Source organism: Hevea brasiliensis, chromosome 8, assembly GCF_030052815.1.
Source record: "Hevea brasiliensis isolate MT/VB/25A 57/8 chromosome 8, ASM3005281v1, whole genome shotgun sequence".
In the NCBI taxonomy this organism is placed as follows: Eukaryota; Viridiplantae; Streptophyta; class Magnoliopsida; order Malpighiales; family Euphorbiaceae; genus Hevea; species Hevea brasiliensis.
The window spans coordinates 97,168,175-97,184,057 of NC_079500.1; the positions used below are offsets into that span (position 1 = coordinate 97,168,175).

At 33.9% G+C, this 15,883-nt stretch overlaps 2 protein-coding genes across 2 annotated transcripts; one reads left to right on the forward strand and one right to left on the reverse strand.

Moving 5' to 3' along the window:
- Positions 1–6,195, forward strand: LOC110646772 (protein HESO1). The gene is made up of 9 exons (XM_021800315.2): positions 1–367; positions 1,457–1,617; positions 2,414–2,578; positions 2,762–2,940; positions 3,021–3,116; positions 3,938–4,007; positions 4,464–4,594; positions 4,925–5,035; positions 5,157–6,195. Exons 2-9 carry the CDS (start codon positions 1,479–1,481, stop codon positions 5,904–5,906), a joined length of 1,641 nt encoding a protein of 546 aa, XP_021656007.1. The 5' UTR covers positions 1–367; positions 1,457–1,478; the 3' UTR covers positions 5,907–6,195.
- A 255-nt stretch (positions 6,196–6,450) lies between these two features.
- LOC110646774 (probable methyltransferase PMT11) lies at positions 6,451–12,451 on the reverse strand. Its single transcript, XM_021800320.2, has 9 exons — positions 11,528–12,451; positions 10,729–10,878; positions 10,359–10,629; positions 9,878–9,988; positions 9,490–9,649; positions 8,495–8,752; positions 8,290–8,412; positions 7,150–7,227; positions 6,451–7,045 (listed from the first exon to the last, which is right to left on the reverse strand). The coding sequence occupies exons 1-9, from the start codon at positions 12,191–12,193 to the stop codon at positions 6,838–6,840; spliced, it is 2,025 nt and encodes a 674-aa protein (XP_021656012.2). The 5' UTR covers positions 12,194–12,451; the 3' UTR covers positions 6,451–6,837.
- Positions 12,452–15,883: the final 3,432 nt, after the last annotated feature.

The window sequence follows — 15,883 nt, forward strand, 5'->3', positions numbered from 1 at the left end:
TATCCCAACAAGAAAAAGAAACCAATCATGTGTACCAAAAAGAAAAGAAAGAAACCAATCATCCGTCGAAGTGGGAAAATAAAGTCATGGTTGAAGGAATTTCCACGAATGACACTGTTGCTGACCCTCCTTTCTCCCCTCTCCCATTAATAATTCCACTGCCTTGAAAAGGACAGGTGCCGTACCATGAAATCCATGAAATCTGCTTATATATACGTATATAGTATTCATAGGGTTCTCCACTGGAGCTTGAGAAAGCGCAGGGTGAGAAGTGGGCGCCCTTTTCTTGTTTGGTTCGGTTATAGAACTTCCAGGTTGACCGTATAGCAAAAGAGGGTCAAGGAGTAAGAAGGGCTTCTGCTTACTGGTATTGATCAGTTTTCTATTTATTGAGCTCTTCTTTTTGTGATTTCAGCTGTTGGTTTGGTATTGATTGCAATCAGGGGATATGGGTGTTGCCTAATTTTGTTGTTTTGATCAATCTATCTCAATTGTGATGTTGGGTGTGCTTTTTTTCTTAATTATTGCTGATGATTCTCTAATATGGTGATGTGGTTTCTTAGTTCTTGTTTTTATGTTTGCTGAGTTGTTGATGGGTAGAATTGATATTGATGGGCTTTAATTATGGAATTGAAAATATTGTACCTTGATGAATAACCAAGGTATGCGTAAGAATGACTGCAATAGAATAACCTGTAGGCAGAACGTAAGCGAGTGGATAAGTAGACGGATAAGTCTAGTATTACGTATTGTTCTTGCTTAAAATGCCATATTATATATACCAGACCTAGATAGCTTTAGTTACCTGTCACTACTTGTCCCTTCCAGTATTTCATATGCATTTCCTTTTGTGTTTGATTATGATATCACTGCTAGTTTGTCATCATTAGCTTCATGACATGCAGTGAAACATCCACCAGCAATTCACTTCAATGCATACAGCGATGTAGAACTGGTAGAACAAGGGGAATAAAAGGGTAAGAAATAAAGTTCTAGAAAATAGAGAAACACATTTTGTGGAAAAACAAATTTGCAACTAAAGAAAAAAAAATCGAAAACAAATTTGCAACTAAAGAAAAAAAAAATCTCAAATCTTATTAATTTTTTTTTAATTATTAATAAAAATGCCACAATAGGTATTTATAGTGTAATATAATCCTTCTACTGCTAGGATTAAAATTCCAAAAATAAGAAAAATGCTAAACCAATATTAATTAGAAATCTCAAAATCAACTTAAATTTCCTAAATAAAAAGGACATTATATATCATAATAAAATCTTGATTTGGTCTCCTTTGAATATTGCATCACCTAGTGGTTGTGCTTACTATGCCCTAACTAGTGGTTGGTGTTAATTTCCCTTATGTTTATGTTTGCTTTCTGGGTAGTGCTTGAGTAAGCCCAAACTAGTGATTAGTGCTGCACCTGAGTTTTGGCTTGTTTAAATGTGTCTTCAGCTTTATCAAACAGTGAACAAAAATGAATGGCTACAACACATTGGAGCCTACTCTTAAGGATATGCTCAAGGTTATTAAACCTCTACAAGAGGATTGGGATGTGCGATCTAAAATAATTGAAGAGTTAAAAGATGTTGTTACCTCTGTGGAAAGTCTTAGAGGTATTTCTGATTTTTAATGTTTTTGTATGCTTAATGGTGATTTTATTTGTATGTGCCTTGGCAAGGAATTTGTTTCAGGCTTTCAGCATTCCATAAAATTCCAGTAGAGGTGTAAATAATGGTACAAGAAGAATTTTTCCTTTTGAAAACAGAAAATAGTTTCCATTCATACAAATTACTAACAACAACTAGACCTTAATTCCAAATTAGTTTGGGTCAACTTTATGATTTGTTTCACCATATTTTTTTGCTACTATTTAAGTGGACCTAGTATTTAATAGGGCTAAATGATGAGAAGAAAAAAAAGTCTATATAGCCGACCCCCGCTAGTATGGAATTAAGATTTAGCTGAGCAACTGCTTACAATATTGTCTTTAATCTTAAGATGCTAGATTATGTAAAGTCAGGATGTCTGCATCCATCCCATAGTGACTTTTGGGTAAATCTGATAGCATGAATTTTTTTGGTGGCATAAACCTTCCTCAATTTTTTGAAGTTCTACTTTGACGGATGCAAGACACTTTATCCTCAATTTACAGGTTTGAGTATTAAATAACCTTTATTGGAGAAACCCTCTACAATATGCTGTTTTTCTTCTGCCTTAACCACTGAATGAAAAACATGCAACTCTTGCAAACATCTGAAAAAGATGCATCACATTTATTTATTTTCCCCACCCACCCACCTGCTCTTTTTTTCATATCTATTTTTTAATTAGTCATGATGATTGTTTCATATATAAAAGGTTCTACGTTTAACAATACTGAAGCATGACTTAATTCGTGCTAACCAACAGGTGCAACTGTGGAGCCATTTGGATCATTTGTGTCCAATCTCTTCACTCGATGGGGAGACTTGGATATCTCTATTGTGCTATCAAATGGTTCTTATATTTCATCCACTGGAAAGAAGCGCAAACAGAATTTACTTGGAGAGTTACTAAGAGCTTTGAGGCAGAAAGGTGATTTAATTCAATTGTTTTCACTTTTTGCTGCATGATAGTCATTAGGTTATGCTGTGAATCCTTTCCTTGTGTATTAATTTCAGCATGGAGACAGTTGGGAGTAAATTGATGCTCATTATTGCTTGATTGTTCTTTAGAAAAGTGTCACTGTTATTATTTCATAATGTCTTTGATCTGCAGGTAAATTTCACAGGTTACAGTTTGTCCCAAGTGCCAGAGTTCCCATCTTAAAATTTGAGTGTGGCCCCAAGAGCATTTCTTGTGATATTTCAGTTGACAATCTGCACGGTCAAATGAAGTCCAAATTCTTGTTGTGGATCAACCAGATAGATGGGCGCTTTCGGGATATGGTCTTACTAGTACATTATCAGCGACAAACATGACATGTAATGAGTAAGATATAAATACTTCATTTTCATGCAATGTTTTTCTTCTGTAGGTCAAGGAATGGGCCAAAACTCACAATATCAATAATTCAAAGGCTGGGACATTGAACTCATACTCCCTCAGTTTACTTGTTATATTCCATTTTCAGGTGATTACATCTTTATATGCACTGCACTAATTAGTTGAAATAATTGTTGGAATTGGAAGTGTGCTTTTCTTACTCCTTTAGCTGGTTATTTCTGAAGCCTCTCTCTCTCTCTCTCTCTCTAAAACATGCATTTTGATAGGACTTAATCAAAATTGTAATGGAATAGCAATTATATTGCTTATTCCATTACTTTGTTCCATTACACAATATGAAATAACAATTACATCATATAATCAATTACACTTTTATTATTGTAATGATCATTTCCAATAAAAATAATTAAAATTGTAATCATAATTATTTATTTTGATTTATTTTTTTATTGCCACATTTTTTCCCACAATCATCACCACTCGGCAACCATACACAATCCACCACTACCGTCCGGCCATAAATCACTGTCATCACCAATCACTATCGCTGCCATCACTTCCTTGTTAATACCACCACAAGGAAATTAGACATTGAAATAAAAATTATCATTATATTATATTTCATATATTTCTTATTTTTTAACCAAACTTGAGAATGGAATGGCTGTTGCATCATTTACTTTATTATATAATTGATTACATTACCTTGTAATTGCAGTAAAATTTAAATTGTGTTACCCATTATTATTCACTTGTGTAGTTAATATTGCATGTCCCTTTTAAATCATTCCAAGTATTTTGTGTATGGTTGCCCTCTTCTCCTCCCCCCAACCCAATTTCCAGCAAGAAGAAAAACATGTTCGTCTGATAACAAAATAAATTCTTTGCAGTTAGAATTTCCATCCTATCTATTATTTTGTTTTTTCCTAAATACATTTTTCCCTGCAGACATGTGTACCTGCTATTTTACCTCCCCTTAGAGAAATATATCCAAGAAATGCTGTTGATGATCTTACAGGTACTTTTTTTTTCTTTAATGTTACTTGAGGAGCCATGATGGTTGATGACTACAAGTTCTTTTAAACTGTTTAAAAGAAACCAAACCCCCCCCCCCCCTCCCCCCAACTCTTTTCTCCCCCTTCTAATTTGATTTAAATATGGAGATAAATTTAGTATCTCATGGCTTCAAAACTTGTAGTCCTTGATTGTATTTATCTTCTAATCATTTTATTAAATTTACTTGTGGTGTTTTGAACACCCTCTCCAACTCCTCCAGGAAAAGCAAGTTTCTGTTGGCTTGGAGTTCATCTTATCTCCATGTTGTTGAATAATGTTATTTTGGATTAACATTTCCTTTGTAAACATAAAATGTATGATCTGCTTTATTTGTGTATACAGTGATGTAGAGTTCCACTAAGCAACAATAACAATCTGATTATCTGATACACCTGCAATCCAATATGTTTCATGCTAGGTGTGAGGACTGTTGCAGAGGAACGCATTAAAAAAATATGCCATGCTAATATATCTAGATACATGTCAGACAAATACAGGGCAGCTAATCGAAGTTCTCTTTCGGAGCTTTTTATTTCATTCCTTGCAAAGGTAATAATTCTTGCCACTTCTCAACTTTCCATGTATAATTCTGTGTTTAGTAGGTAATTGTAGTGTTAGGATCAAATGTGAAGATATGTTCTGAGTTGTCTAATCTATGAATGCTGATTATGTCCACATTGCTTGTTTTTCTTTATATTATGCTCCTTTTTTGCCAGAGTTTCTTAATATGCTTGCAAATAACAATAATGTTAATGAACTGCATATTTTATAGATATAATATATTTTCTAGTGTTCTTCATTCAAGTCCTTGAAATTTGCAAGTGCTCTCCTCATCCCTGTTTCATGTAATTTATGTGTACTTTGTTATCTGTTTTGCAGTTTTCTAACATTAGTACAAAGGCTGTGAAGTTAGGAATTTGCACATTTACTGGACAATGGCAAGACATGAGAAGCATTATGAGATGGTTGCCCAAAACATACCCACTATTTGTAACTCTCTCTCTCTCTCTCTCCCCCCACCCCCTCTCCCCAAAAGAAAAAAAAAAGATTTCCTAACCTAGTAATTATCATTCTGACTGCTGATCTTGTTTCTTCTGCTGTTATCTGGTAGATCGAGGACCCTTTTGAGCGGACAGAGAATACTGCAAGGGCTGTTACTGTTGGAAACCTGGAAAGGATATCTGAAGCATTTCAGTCGACATATCATAGGCTTGTTTTGGACAATCACAATCGTAGTTCTCTCTTTGGCATATTAGTAAGGCCACAAATATCAAATTTCATTGCAGGAACATCTGTTGGGAGCTCAAGTCGCACTCTCATGGAATACCGAAGTACTCGTCAACCAGTGAGCAGGATTGTGTATTCACAATCACAAGTGCAGCATCAAATTCAGAACATGAGCCTGGAAAGACATCCCAATTATTTCTCTAAGAAAGGAGAGTCATCCCAACATTTTGAGCAAGCAAAGAGAGGAAAATCGTCCCAACATTTCAAAGTTGCGGGTGCAACATCCAGTTCACAACACAAGACTGGAAATACTTCTAACTATTTCGCCAAGCAAAGACAGGACAGGTATCCTGACTATACAAGACTGGAAAAACATTCCAACTACTTCACCAGGCAAAGACAGGACATGTATCCTGACTATAAAAGACTGGAAAACATCACAACTAATTCACCAAGCAGAGACAAGAAACTCATCCTAACAATACAAGACCGGAAAAATATCCCGACAAATTCACCTAGCAAAAAGGGTATTCATCCTCAGAGTTCTGCCAAGCAAAGTCAAGAAAGCTATCCAAACTATTCAACCAGACAAAAACATACACGTTTGTATTATGGCCAGGGCCAACATATTTGAGGCAAAAATCTGATCGAACTTTTGGGGACTTCATCTGTTCTCCTTTTGGAACACTTCCTATGAAAGTTGTGTGAAAAGAAGAGTGCAACACTGCTATTTGAGTCTTTTTGGAATATTTTACCATCTAGAAAAATTGTAATGCATGGCTGCTTTCAGAATTTGTTGAGATGATGAAGGGATTATTATGATTTTTCTGAACTGGGAGATGAATTACGAATATTAGTTATCTGAATGTGAATTTTGTCGCCGAGAAAGCTCAACAGGGTCAATGAATTTCCTGTTAGTACCATTTGGCATGCACTGGCATTGAGAAATTCATTTTTTTTTAAGTTCTTCAATCTGTTGATGATGCTAGCAATTATAAAATCACGAACAAATGTGCTTTTCCCACAGGGGTTCCCTCCGGAGAGCGACCTGGATTTAGAGGGAGCTTTACTTACGGCTCAATCTTTAATTCTTATTCCTTTTACGCTTATGGATTAATAATATACATATAACTTCTTAATTTGAAAATTAGGCACCCAATTCGACTTGCATAATTAAATTAAGCACAGAATATTAGAAGCAAATGTATATATTGAAAATATATATTTTTCACATCCGATAAAAAAAATAAATAGTACAAATGTTTCTACTTTGAAACTATGAGATCGTGTTGTACACTGACACTGTTACACAGTTCTTGTACATTGATCTCGTCTCTCATTTGCGCAAATATGGCCATATCAGCATCCACATCCACCACGAGGCAATGAAAGGATGAGTCGTTAAAGAATTTTGAGTCATATCATACAATGGATTCATCTACAGAACTGAACGTTTCTTCCATCTGTGGATTAATCTTTCAACTATTCGTCATCTCTTCGTGACTGGTTGGTCAGATCTTTACAGTTACCTTTTGAAAACAAGTCTACTTCTGTATGCCATTTGCTCAAGGACGCAATAGCCGTTTTTCACAGGTCAAGATCCTGTAACTTGCATGTGGACCCTCAGATGTATCATGCAATGCGACATGCCAACCCATGGCCTTTGCTGTCTCTTGAAGTTCATCCATGACATTAACGGAGTCACGAATGTATGCTCGACCACCAGGTCTGAGTATGCGATCCATCTCAAGCATGATGGTAGAGATATTACATCTAATGTAAAGGAAAAAACCAGGTAAGAAAAAGCCACCTTGACATTAGAGATGTAATAACAAGATTTTCCAGCAGCTACTAACTGAGTAAAGGCTAAATCATACCTTTTCCTTTCAATAGAAAAGAGACCAGCTGCATGCAAGAAATCATAGGTTCTTGGGTACGTATCAAATGGTTCACACCTGATAAAGACACAAGATCACATACAATTGAAATGCATTAAACCATGTTCAAGTAACAGACAAACCATGAAGAAACTCCTAGGCCAATTTCGATGCCACATCATACTATTTATCCGTATTATCAATAAAACTCAACTCAACTCAACTAAGCCTTTATCCCAAAAATTTGGGGTCGGCTATATGGATTCGCTTTTTCCACTCTGAACGATTTTGGGTTAAATCCTCAGAAATGTGTAATGCTTCTAAGTCATGCTGTACTACTCTCCTCCAAGTCAATTTAGGTCTACCCCTTTTTTTCTTTCTATCCTCTAGCCTAATGTGCTCTACTTGTCTAACTGGAGCCTCCGTATGTCTACGCTTCACATGACCAAACCACCTCAATCTCCCTTCTCTCAACTTATCTTCAATTGGCACCACTCCTACCTTTTCTCTAATACTTTCATTACGGACTTTATCTAGTCTAGTATGACCACTCATCCACCTTAACATTCTCATCTCTGCAACTCTTATCTTAGATGCATACGACTCTTTCAGTGCCCAACACTCACTACCATATAGCATAGCCGGTCGTATGGCTGTACGGTAAAATTTTCCTTTTAATTTATTGGGAATCTTACGATCACATAAAACTCCCGTGGCACGTCTCCACTTCAACCATCCGGCTTTAATCCTATGACTAACATCCTCCTCACATCCCCCATCTACTTGAAGGACTGAGCCTAGATATTTAAAGTGATTACTTTGGGACAGTGCCACTCCATTCAAACTAACTCCTTCCCTATCACCAGTTTGGCCTTCACTGAACTTGCAATGCATGTATTCTGTCTTCGTTCTACTTAACTTAAAACCCTTTGACTCTAGAGTACTTCTCCAAAGTTCTAGCTTCCTATTGACTCCTTCCTATTGACTCTAGAGTACTTATCAATGATTAATAAAAATAAAATAACAACACGAACAAATGGTTCACAGGAATCATTAATTCATTATTCTTTTATATCAAGTATTTCGTGAAAATAATTATTACGATATCCACAAAAGTGAATCCAAGCAGGTATATAATACCAATCATGCATAACTCCTAGAAGTCCACGATCATATATAACAGGCAAGGTATTGGGCCCGCTAACAGGTACCACATTCAGAACCCAACAATCAAATCCTTGGTCAATCAATGCAGCTGCAAATCTGCCAAAATTGATAAATAAAACATAAGTTATCAGAAATTTAAAAAAATGCTGTGACGAAGAAATGCATGAGATGAATTTACCCTCCAAAGACAGCTCTCATATCCAATACATTTCTTAATTTAAATTTCTTCCAATGCCAAGCACGGATATAGCCAGCTATTGTTTCAGCCCAGTATTTTGATTCTGCCTTGAATAGCTCTTTTCTGGACATGTAGGCATCCATTTGTATGCTCTGGAGCCTATCAGGTGGGGTGTGTAAACGGGCAGGCCATTTGGTAACATTTGCTCCGTATCCATCTTCTGGAATTTGAGTAATGCATGCCTTCAGATCAACATACCTAGCAAAATTGTGCAACAAATAAGAATTAGGCACATAAACTTCAGATGCACGAATCTATACACGTCTATTAATTTTGTAACTGCACATAATAATTGACCGTCCTGCCAGCCCCAAAGAGATGGGAGCATTTCATCATTTTCTCACATACAAATATTTAAAAAGAAATAAAAGAAACCTTTTAGCTATAATCCATGACAAGTAAATTAAATGTATGAATATCATTTGCAAGATCCAGCATTATTGTAAACCACCACTGATGACTATCATCATTAGAATTTCAACCACAGGCTGAATGTCTTGGTCAGAAAGCAGAAGAAATTGTCCTTCCTGGAGCCTTAATAAGGAAAATGAACATATGATTTCACCAGACTGTATGTACTAAAGAAGTTTCTGAGGTTTCATTGGGGAAAAAGACTCCTTCACAGCATCATATGGTGTTATCCAAAGAAAATAATCTATTTCATCAACTGAATTCTCTACAGAAAAACCAGGTGTTGGAAGAAATGGTTTCTGAAATAGATACGTTCTCTTGCTCTCAATATCTCCTTTCCATAATTCTTTTTTTATTCGGTTGTCAACTGAGTCTACTCAAAATTTCAGGTTTACCTCTAGTTTTAAGTCTTAGTAAGTGTTCATACGTGATAAATGTTTTTACAGCGAGGAAAACGGAGACCATTTGTATACATGAATGCTTTAGATGCCAACAGAAAAACTAAGAAAGGATAAATGATTTACCAAACATTATCAGGGTCATCATTTGGATCACACAATGGAGGTTTTATTCCTGCTTCACGGCTTAGGTAGCAGCTGTTGTTGAAGGGTTTCTGCCATATTGCAATATATCCCTCCTTCTTAACAAGTGCCCAGCAGAGACGAGTAGTAAGTTTAAGCATCTCTGAAAAATACACAAATGCAGAAGTAATCAAGGTTGTGTAATGGCCAACAATTAGTATGCAAACCATTTTTTTTGGCCAATATTAAAGAAATCCCATCTCTCTGTGTCCATCTGTGGTTGATTTGCTGAATTTTTTCATGGATGCATGAACCATTTAAGGATAACTAGCAATAGTCATATGAAGAAGCAGTTAATTTGCAATTGGTTACTATGAAATTGAATTGATACCTTCCCATTGTTCTTCTAGAATTTGCTCATGCTTATAAACTGGCTGTGCTGCCCAGGCAAAGTATCCTCCTGCTCGGAGCATCCTATTGACCTCAAGGAGCAATATTCCGTCTTCAGAATGTATTAGAGGAAAACACAAAAATCAGAAGATATCCCATAAACAAAAGAAGATTAAAAAAGTATGTAAGAAATGACTTATTTCATAGTTTTCATGCACGCATATACTAGCAACACAACCTTGCAAGGGATATTATAATACCATAGAATTCACTCATCTTTCAGTTGGAGGGGGGGAGAGGCAAAGAAAAAGGTGTGGGAATTGAAAAACTTATGATTATGGAAGCATGAGGCATATACTGCACCAACAGTTTCATGTCACAGCTAGCAAAGGGTATCAATTAAAAAATGTAATATAATGCTCTATACTTTATCTTCATCTAGCTTTGATATTTAAACTAGGCACCAAACATAATTGACATACCATCACGAGTCCAATTGATTCTACATCTTGAACAATGTATTATTTCAAAGGCTTGACTTGGATATAACAAACGGTGAGTAGCCAATGCAGCCACCATTGCAGGTACACCACGCTCAAGAGCAAACTGAATTTGGTTCTCATGAACATCCTTGGGAGCTATTGATATAGTTAACACATTCCTTGATAGCAAATAGGCACCAAAACTAGCCACACCACATCCAACATCCAGAACAACTCGAGTATGACTACCAAATGCAATATCAGGGACCATCTACACATACAAATTATGAGATATTGAACATGGATTAGACAAGATGCAAATGCCCAATTATATGTTTCCTTCGTAAGACTAAAATTCAAAACTTTAAACCTTATTAATCTGATCCAAATATTGATCTGCCCCATGTATGAACTGTGTACCACCACCAGGAAACTTAAACTTGTCCTTCTCTTTAGAAATCCAGTTTTGACCTCCTTTATCTTCAACTAAGCGAGAGTGAGGAACATTGTTATACCATACCTGTAACGAAGTAGCATGTTCTATTAAGAGAACTTCCAAAAAGATATATATATATATATATATATATATATATAGAGAGAGAGAGAGAGAGAGAGAGAGAGAGAGAGAGAGAGAGAGAGAGAGAGAGCTAACAAGTCAATTTAAGAGTCCTCAACTACCAACAAGAAATGAAATTTTCAAATAAACCCACCAAGACTGACTAATTCAATCAGCGAATGCAACAAACTAACAAATATTTGAACATACACCGAATTCCACACAGCAATGACAATTACCAAGTAGTAGATTTATACACCGCACCAGAAAAGGAGGGTGGATTAGACTAATGCAACAACTAGCCCACTAGAGCTAAGCTTTTCATTTGGACAGGAATGCAATACAACCTTGCACACTTTCATTTTTCTCCTCCTCAAGCAGACATATAATAATCACCACAATCAGCAAATTCTACATTGTTAACTAAATTCAATGCTGATGCATAACGAAGGGAGTTTATTTGAAAATCCATTCAATTGAATCTAAGACAGCTACTTTGACTTGATTAAAACCGCCAAAAGAAAATTTATTTTCATCTTTCTTTTCTTTCCCTCCATTTCTCTGCAACAAATATACAATTCAAGAGGGAAAAATAACAACAAATCACCAATACCTCATCTCGACTCCTCGGCCAGGGAATTGGCTGTCGGTAGCCTTTCGGAGGCGGGACCAAGCAATTCAATCCTTTCCCTTCCTCAGGACAATGTCGCTCGTACTTTTCCCCCCTCTCTGTCGAATTCAACCTCTTTATTGCGTACACGTTATCCAAACACGGAATGTACTCCCTCATACTCTCCGGACAGAGCTCAAATCTCTTAACCCTGACTCTAATATCCTTCTCACCACTCTCAACTCCAGTCTCATTTCCCCAATTCTCCACAACCTCTGGATCGAACTCCCCAACCTCAAAATCATCGCTCATTCTTCCATCACTGTCAATAATCCCAAACGTCCGATTCGTATCAGACTGCGAAGATTGAACAATGGGCAAAGAGTGATCCGTCGTCGGCGGTGGAAGTGGAGCAAGGGAAAGAGTCTTGTCAGGTAAAGTTTGGGATTGGTTTTGGGCGATGAGGGCAGTGATGTTAAACGACTTACCCAAGTTAGGCGAAACGGCAACGGCTTTTTGTGGGGCGGAAGAAAAGAAGATGAGTTGCTGGTAGCCATTGGAAGACCAGTGCCTCCCCAAGTAAAAGAAGGTGATGGAGATTAAAACGAAGGCTGTGATCCTGAGAACCAGAGGGGTTTTGAAGAGATCCACATTGGTGAGAGCTTTCATGGCGGCAAAAGAGAAGCTAAAGCTACCATACAAGTAAGATCTTGGATCCGTGAACTTATGGGTTGTTAATGGAGGATTATGGGTGCGAGAATAAGTGATTACGAGTTGTTACTTGGGTTTTAGAGCCATCTTGGGAAATGGGAAGCTTGCAGAATTTGAGCAAGAGATGGCTTGGATTGAGGAGGAGCTGCCGCTGCTAGGTTGATGATCCCTTGAAGCAACTGGTTATAAAGTCGAGAGGTTATAAGCGTTACTTTTGTGATACGATGGAACTCCGTGAAATCCATAAATTGACAAGCACATAATGAATTTTGATAAATAAATAAATAAACTTACAATTTTTTGAGAAATAATTTTTAAAATTAAATAATTAAGAAAAAATTTAAAATTTAATTAGGATTGGATTAAAATTTAAGTGATATATAATTAAATAAATATTATAAAATTATTAATAATTTTTTATTACAAGTAATATTTTTATATATTATTAATTTTTTTACAAACCTATATTGCATGTTATTATACTTGTTATAAAATTTATGATTTAATTTTTTTATATAATTTTTTATGAATTTTTTATATATTATATAATATTATCGTAATGTCATTTTAATTAATTATAGTAAATAAACATATTTATTAAATTAAAAATTATTTGATTATATTTTCATGAAAATTACATGTTATAATTATTAACTTAATTATAAACTTAAATATAATATAATTAAAAAATATAATAATAAGTTTTAAATATATAAATAAGTGAAAATATTTAAAAATTAAAATAAATTAATAATAAATATAAATTAACTCATTAAATTTAATTTATTTAAGCTCTATTATTTTATTTTATTTTTTTAAAGAAGTTTGATTTGCATATCTTATTTTAATTGTTCATAATTTAAAATAATCTTAACTTGAATAATTAAGTTGCATATCTAATATGTGAAAGAAAATTATTTATTAAATTAGATAATAGAATAATTTTTGAAATGATATTATTTAATAAAAAATTTAAAAACCTATTTAATATATTAATTATTTAATATATTTAATGAGTATTTTATTTTTTAAATTATAGATTATATTATATATGTTGTAAATATATTATTGATTAAAATATAAATACAAATTTAATCATGCATGTTTTGATTAAAATTGAATTTATATGTGTGTGTGCACGAGCCGATCTCATGAGCTAGATCGGCACTAGGATTTGAGTCAGTATAAGACCCTCGAAATCTGTAATAAGGCTACATAACTACAACCCAACAACTAAACCCAAAATGAAGGGCCCAATTCAATAAAACAAACGGATGGAGTCCGACCATAAAATGGATAATCCAACTAGGAGAAAAACTCAACTGACTTGTAAGATAATAAAATGCACAATATGGGGAGCTCAGCTCACCCTCACAACTTATAATCATATCCAATATCACAATGGGGAGTTCAGCTCACCGTAAGTCAATATTCCACATACATAATAAGTTTAACAAGTTAATTTTACATTATAAGAGAAACTAATACAGTCATTGTGGAGTTCTAGATATAATAAAAAAAAAATAAATATAGTTAATAAATCAATGGTTTAAGTTTTCCTACGAGAAAGAAAGCAGGTTAACTTCAAAATAACATCCACCTATCACCTAGGAAAAAAAAAATTAAACAGGGATGAGCATTCGACTCAGAGAGTTAGATATTGATTATAAATATAATTTCCATAGTTATCTAACATTAATACAATACTAAGTATGAAATGCACACTGAGCACTTATATCAAGCAAATCACTCAATTCTCGCACAAAAAGATACTTTATAGCTACACACGCACCTAGAATAACATTTTCATACATATTATGAGAGTTGTTTCCCTATCTAGCTCTCTTATTCTAAGACTTCCCAGGAAGCTCAACTTAAGTTGAACTTTTACTTAAATCTATATGCAGGGGCCAGTGAAATCAACTCAAAGCCATGCTTTACCCTGACTTTTCATATCCATAAGGACCAGGTTCCAGCGAGACTAGCTCAAGCTACAACTACCCGTCCAACCCATATATATATATATATATATAACAAAGAGCTCGAAATTATCCTCAGGGCAGCAAATATAAGTAATTATCAGTAAATAAATATGCAATAATAAGAGTACTCATAATTTATTTAACTAATAATATAAATATATTTATAAAATACATGAACATATCAAAAATATATAAATAATATTGAAATTACAAAATATAATTAATATCCAACTCACAGTGCAACCCAATGCTTTTGGTTTTGCTGAGAAGAAGTATATATATATATAAAACAAAGAGCTCGAAATTATCCTCAGGGCGGCAAACATAAGTAATTATCAGTAAATAAATATGCAATAATAAGAGTACTCCTAATTTATTTAACTAAGAATATAAATATATTTATAAAATGCATGAACATATTAAAAATATATAAATAATATTGAAATTACAAAATATAATTAATATCCAACTCACAATGCAACCCAATGCTTTGGGTTCTGCTGAGAAGAAGAAAATTATTGATTTTGATCAACCTAAGCAAATATACCAAAGAACTATAAATAATAGACCAACAATAATTAATTAAAGAAATAGAAGATTTCCTAGGTTTGTGTTGAAAATTTGACAGAGTTTTCCTTTTACCTAGGGCCTAACCTTTTTACAAGAAAAATCTCATTTATATTTCAACAATCCAAAGGCCTTAGGCCCATGACACAACACAACACAATGTCTTTTTGGGGCCTACAAACATCCTAAGCTATATCTAAATCTCTAATCTTCAGCTTGGGTCCTTAACTCCTCTACAATCTAATTAAAACTACAATATTAAAAGCTCTAACTAAAATATCATAATATAATTATAATTAGGTTAATCCCTAAAATTTCAATTCCATATTAAATTCTGATGAAAATTCAATAGTATTCCCTCTTACAATTAGACTAAACTCCCTGTCACAAAACTCAAATCCACAATTCAATAATCATATCAACTTACACAAATTCCTAAATTATACTTTCATACAAATATTAATACCAACATTTCATACCCAAATCTCAATTAAAATATTCTATAATATATACATATCACCAAAATTCCAACTAAAATATTTACATTTTTTTCTCAAAAATATTTTATAATCACTTAAAAATATATTAAACACCATATACTATCTCAAAATAATTTTAATTCCATCAAAATAATATATTCAACTTAACTCAATCCTTAATACCAAAATTGGCAATTTGTATATTCAAATTTATATAAAATATTTCAACTATCAGATAAATTCTAAATTTTAACTATATGTTCAACACATCCAAATACAATATCGGTAAAAAATTTTAGTATCAAATTACAGCTACATCATGAGATATCAAATTATCAATCCAATCCTTCAAATTCTATACTTTTTAGAAATAATTCTTACTCACAACTCATACATAATAATTTATATCTTACAAAACACAAGTCCAAAATTTACCAAATTTGAACACAATAGCCCCAACATTCTAAAGATCATCTTTACCAAATTTCATAATTTTTTGAGTATTTTAATTATTTAATTTCCTCAATTTTCAATAGCCCAAATTCAGAATTCCAAATCCAAACAGCTTAGGTTCAAAAATTAAATTCTCCAAATTCAACTGTTGAAAAATTACCAAATTT

What these genes read in the sequence shown, in the direction of transcription:
- LOC110646772 (XM_021800315.2), top strand. Translation starts at nt 1,479, where the DNA reads ATGAATGGCTACAACACATTGGAGCCTACTCTTAAGGATATGCTCAAG. An exon ending in AAGAGCTTTGAGGCAGAAAG is followed by an intron (nt 2,579 to 2,761) that starts GTGATTTAATTC and finishes TTTGATCTGCAG; the next exon opens with GTAAATTTCACAGGTTACAG. An exon ending in TGCTGTTGATGATCTTACAG is followed by an intron (nt 4,008 to 4,463) that starts GTACTTTTTTTT and finishes GTTTCATGCTAG; the next exon opens with GTGTGAGGACTGTTGCAGAG.
- LOC110646774 (XM_021800320.2), bottom strand. Translation starts at nt 12,193, where the DNA reads ATGAAAGCTCTCACCAATGTGGATCTCTTCAAAACCCCTCTGGTTCTC. An exon ending in GATGACCCTGATAATGTTTG is followed by an intron (nt 8,753 to 9,489) that starts GTAAATCATTTA and finishes CAATTTTGCTAG; the next exon opens with GTATGTTGATCTGAAGGCAT. An exon ending in TTTTCTATTGAAAGGAAAAG is followed by an intron (nt 7,046 to 7,149) that starts GTATGATTTAGC and finishes CCTTTACATTAG; the next exon opens with ATGTAATATCTCTACCATCA.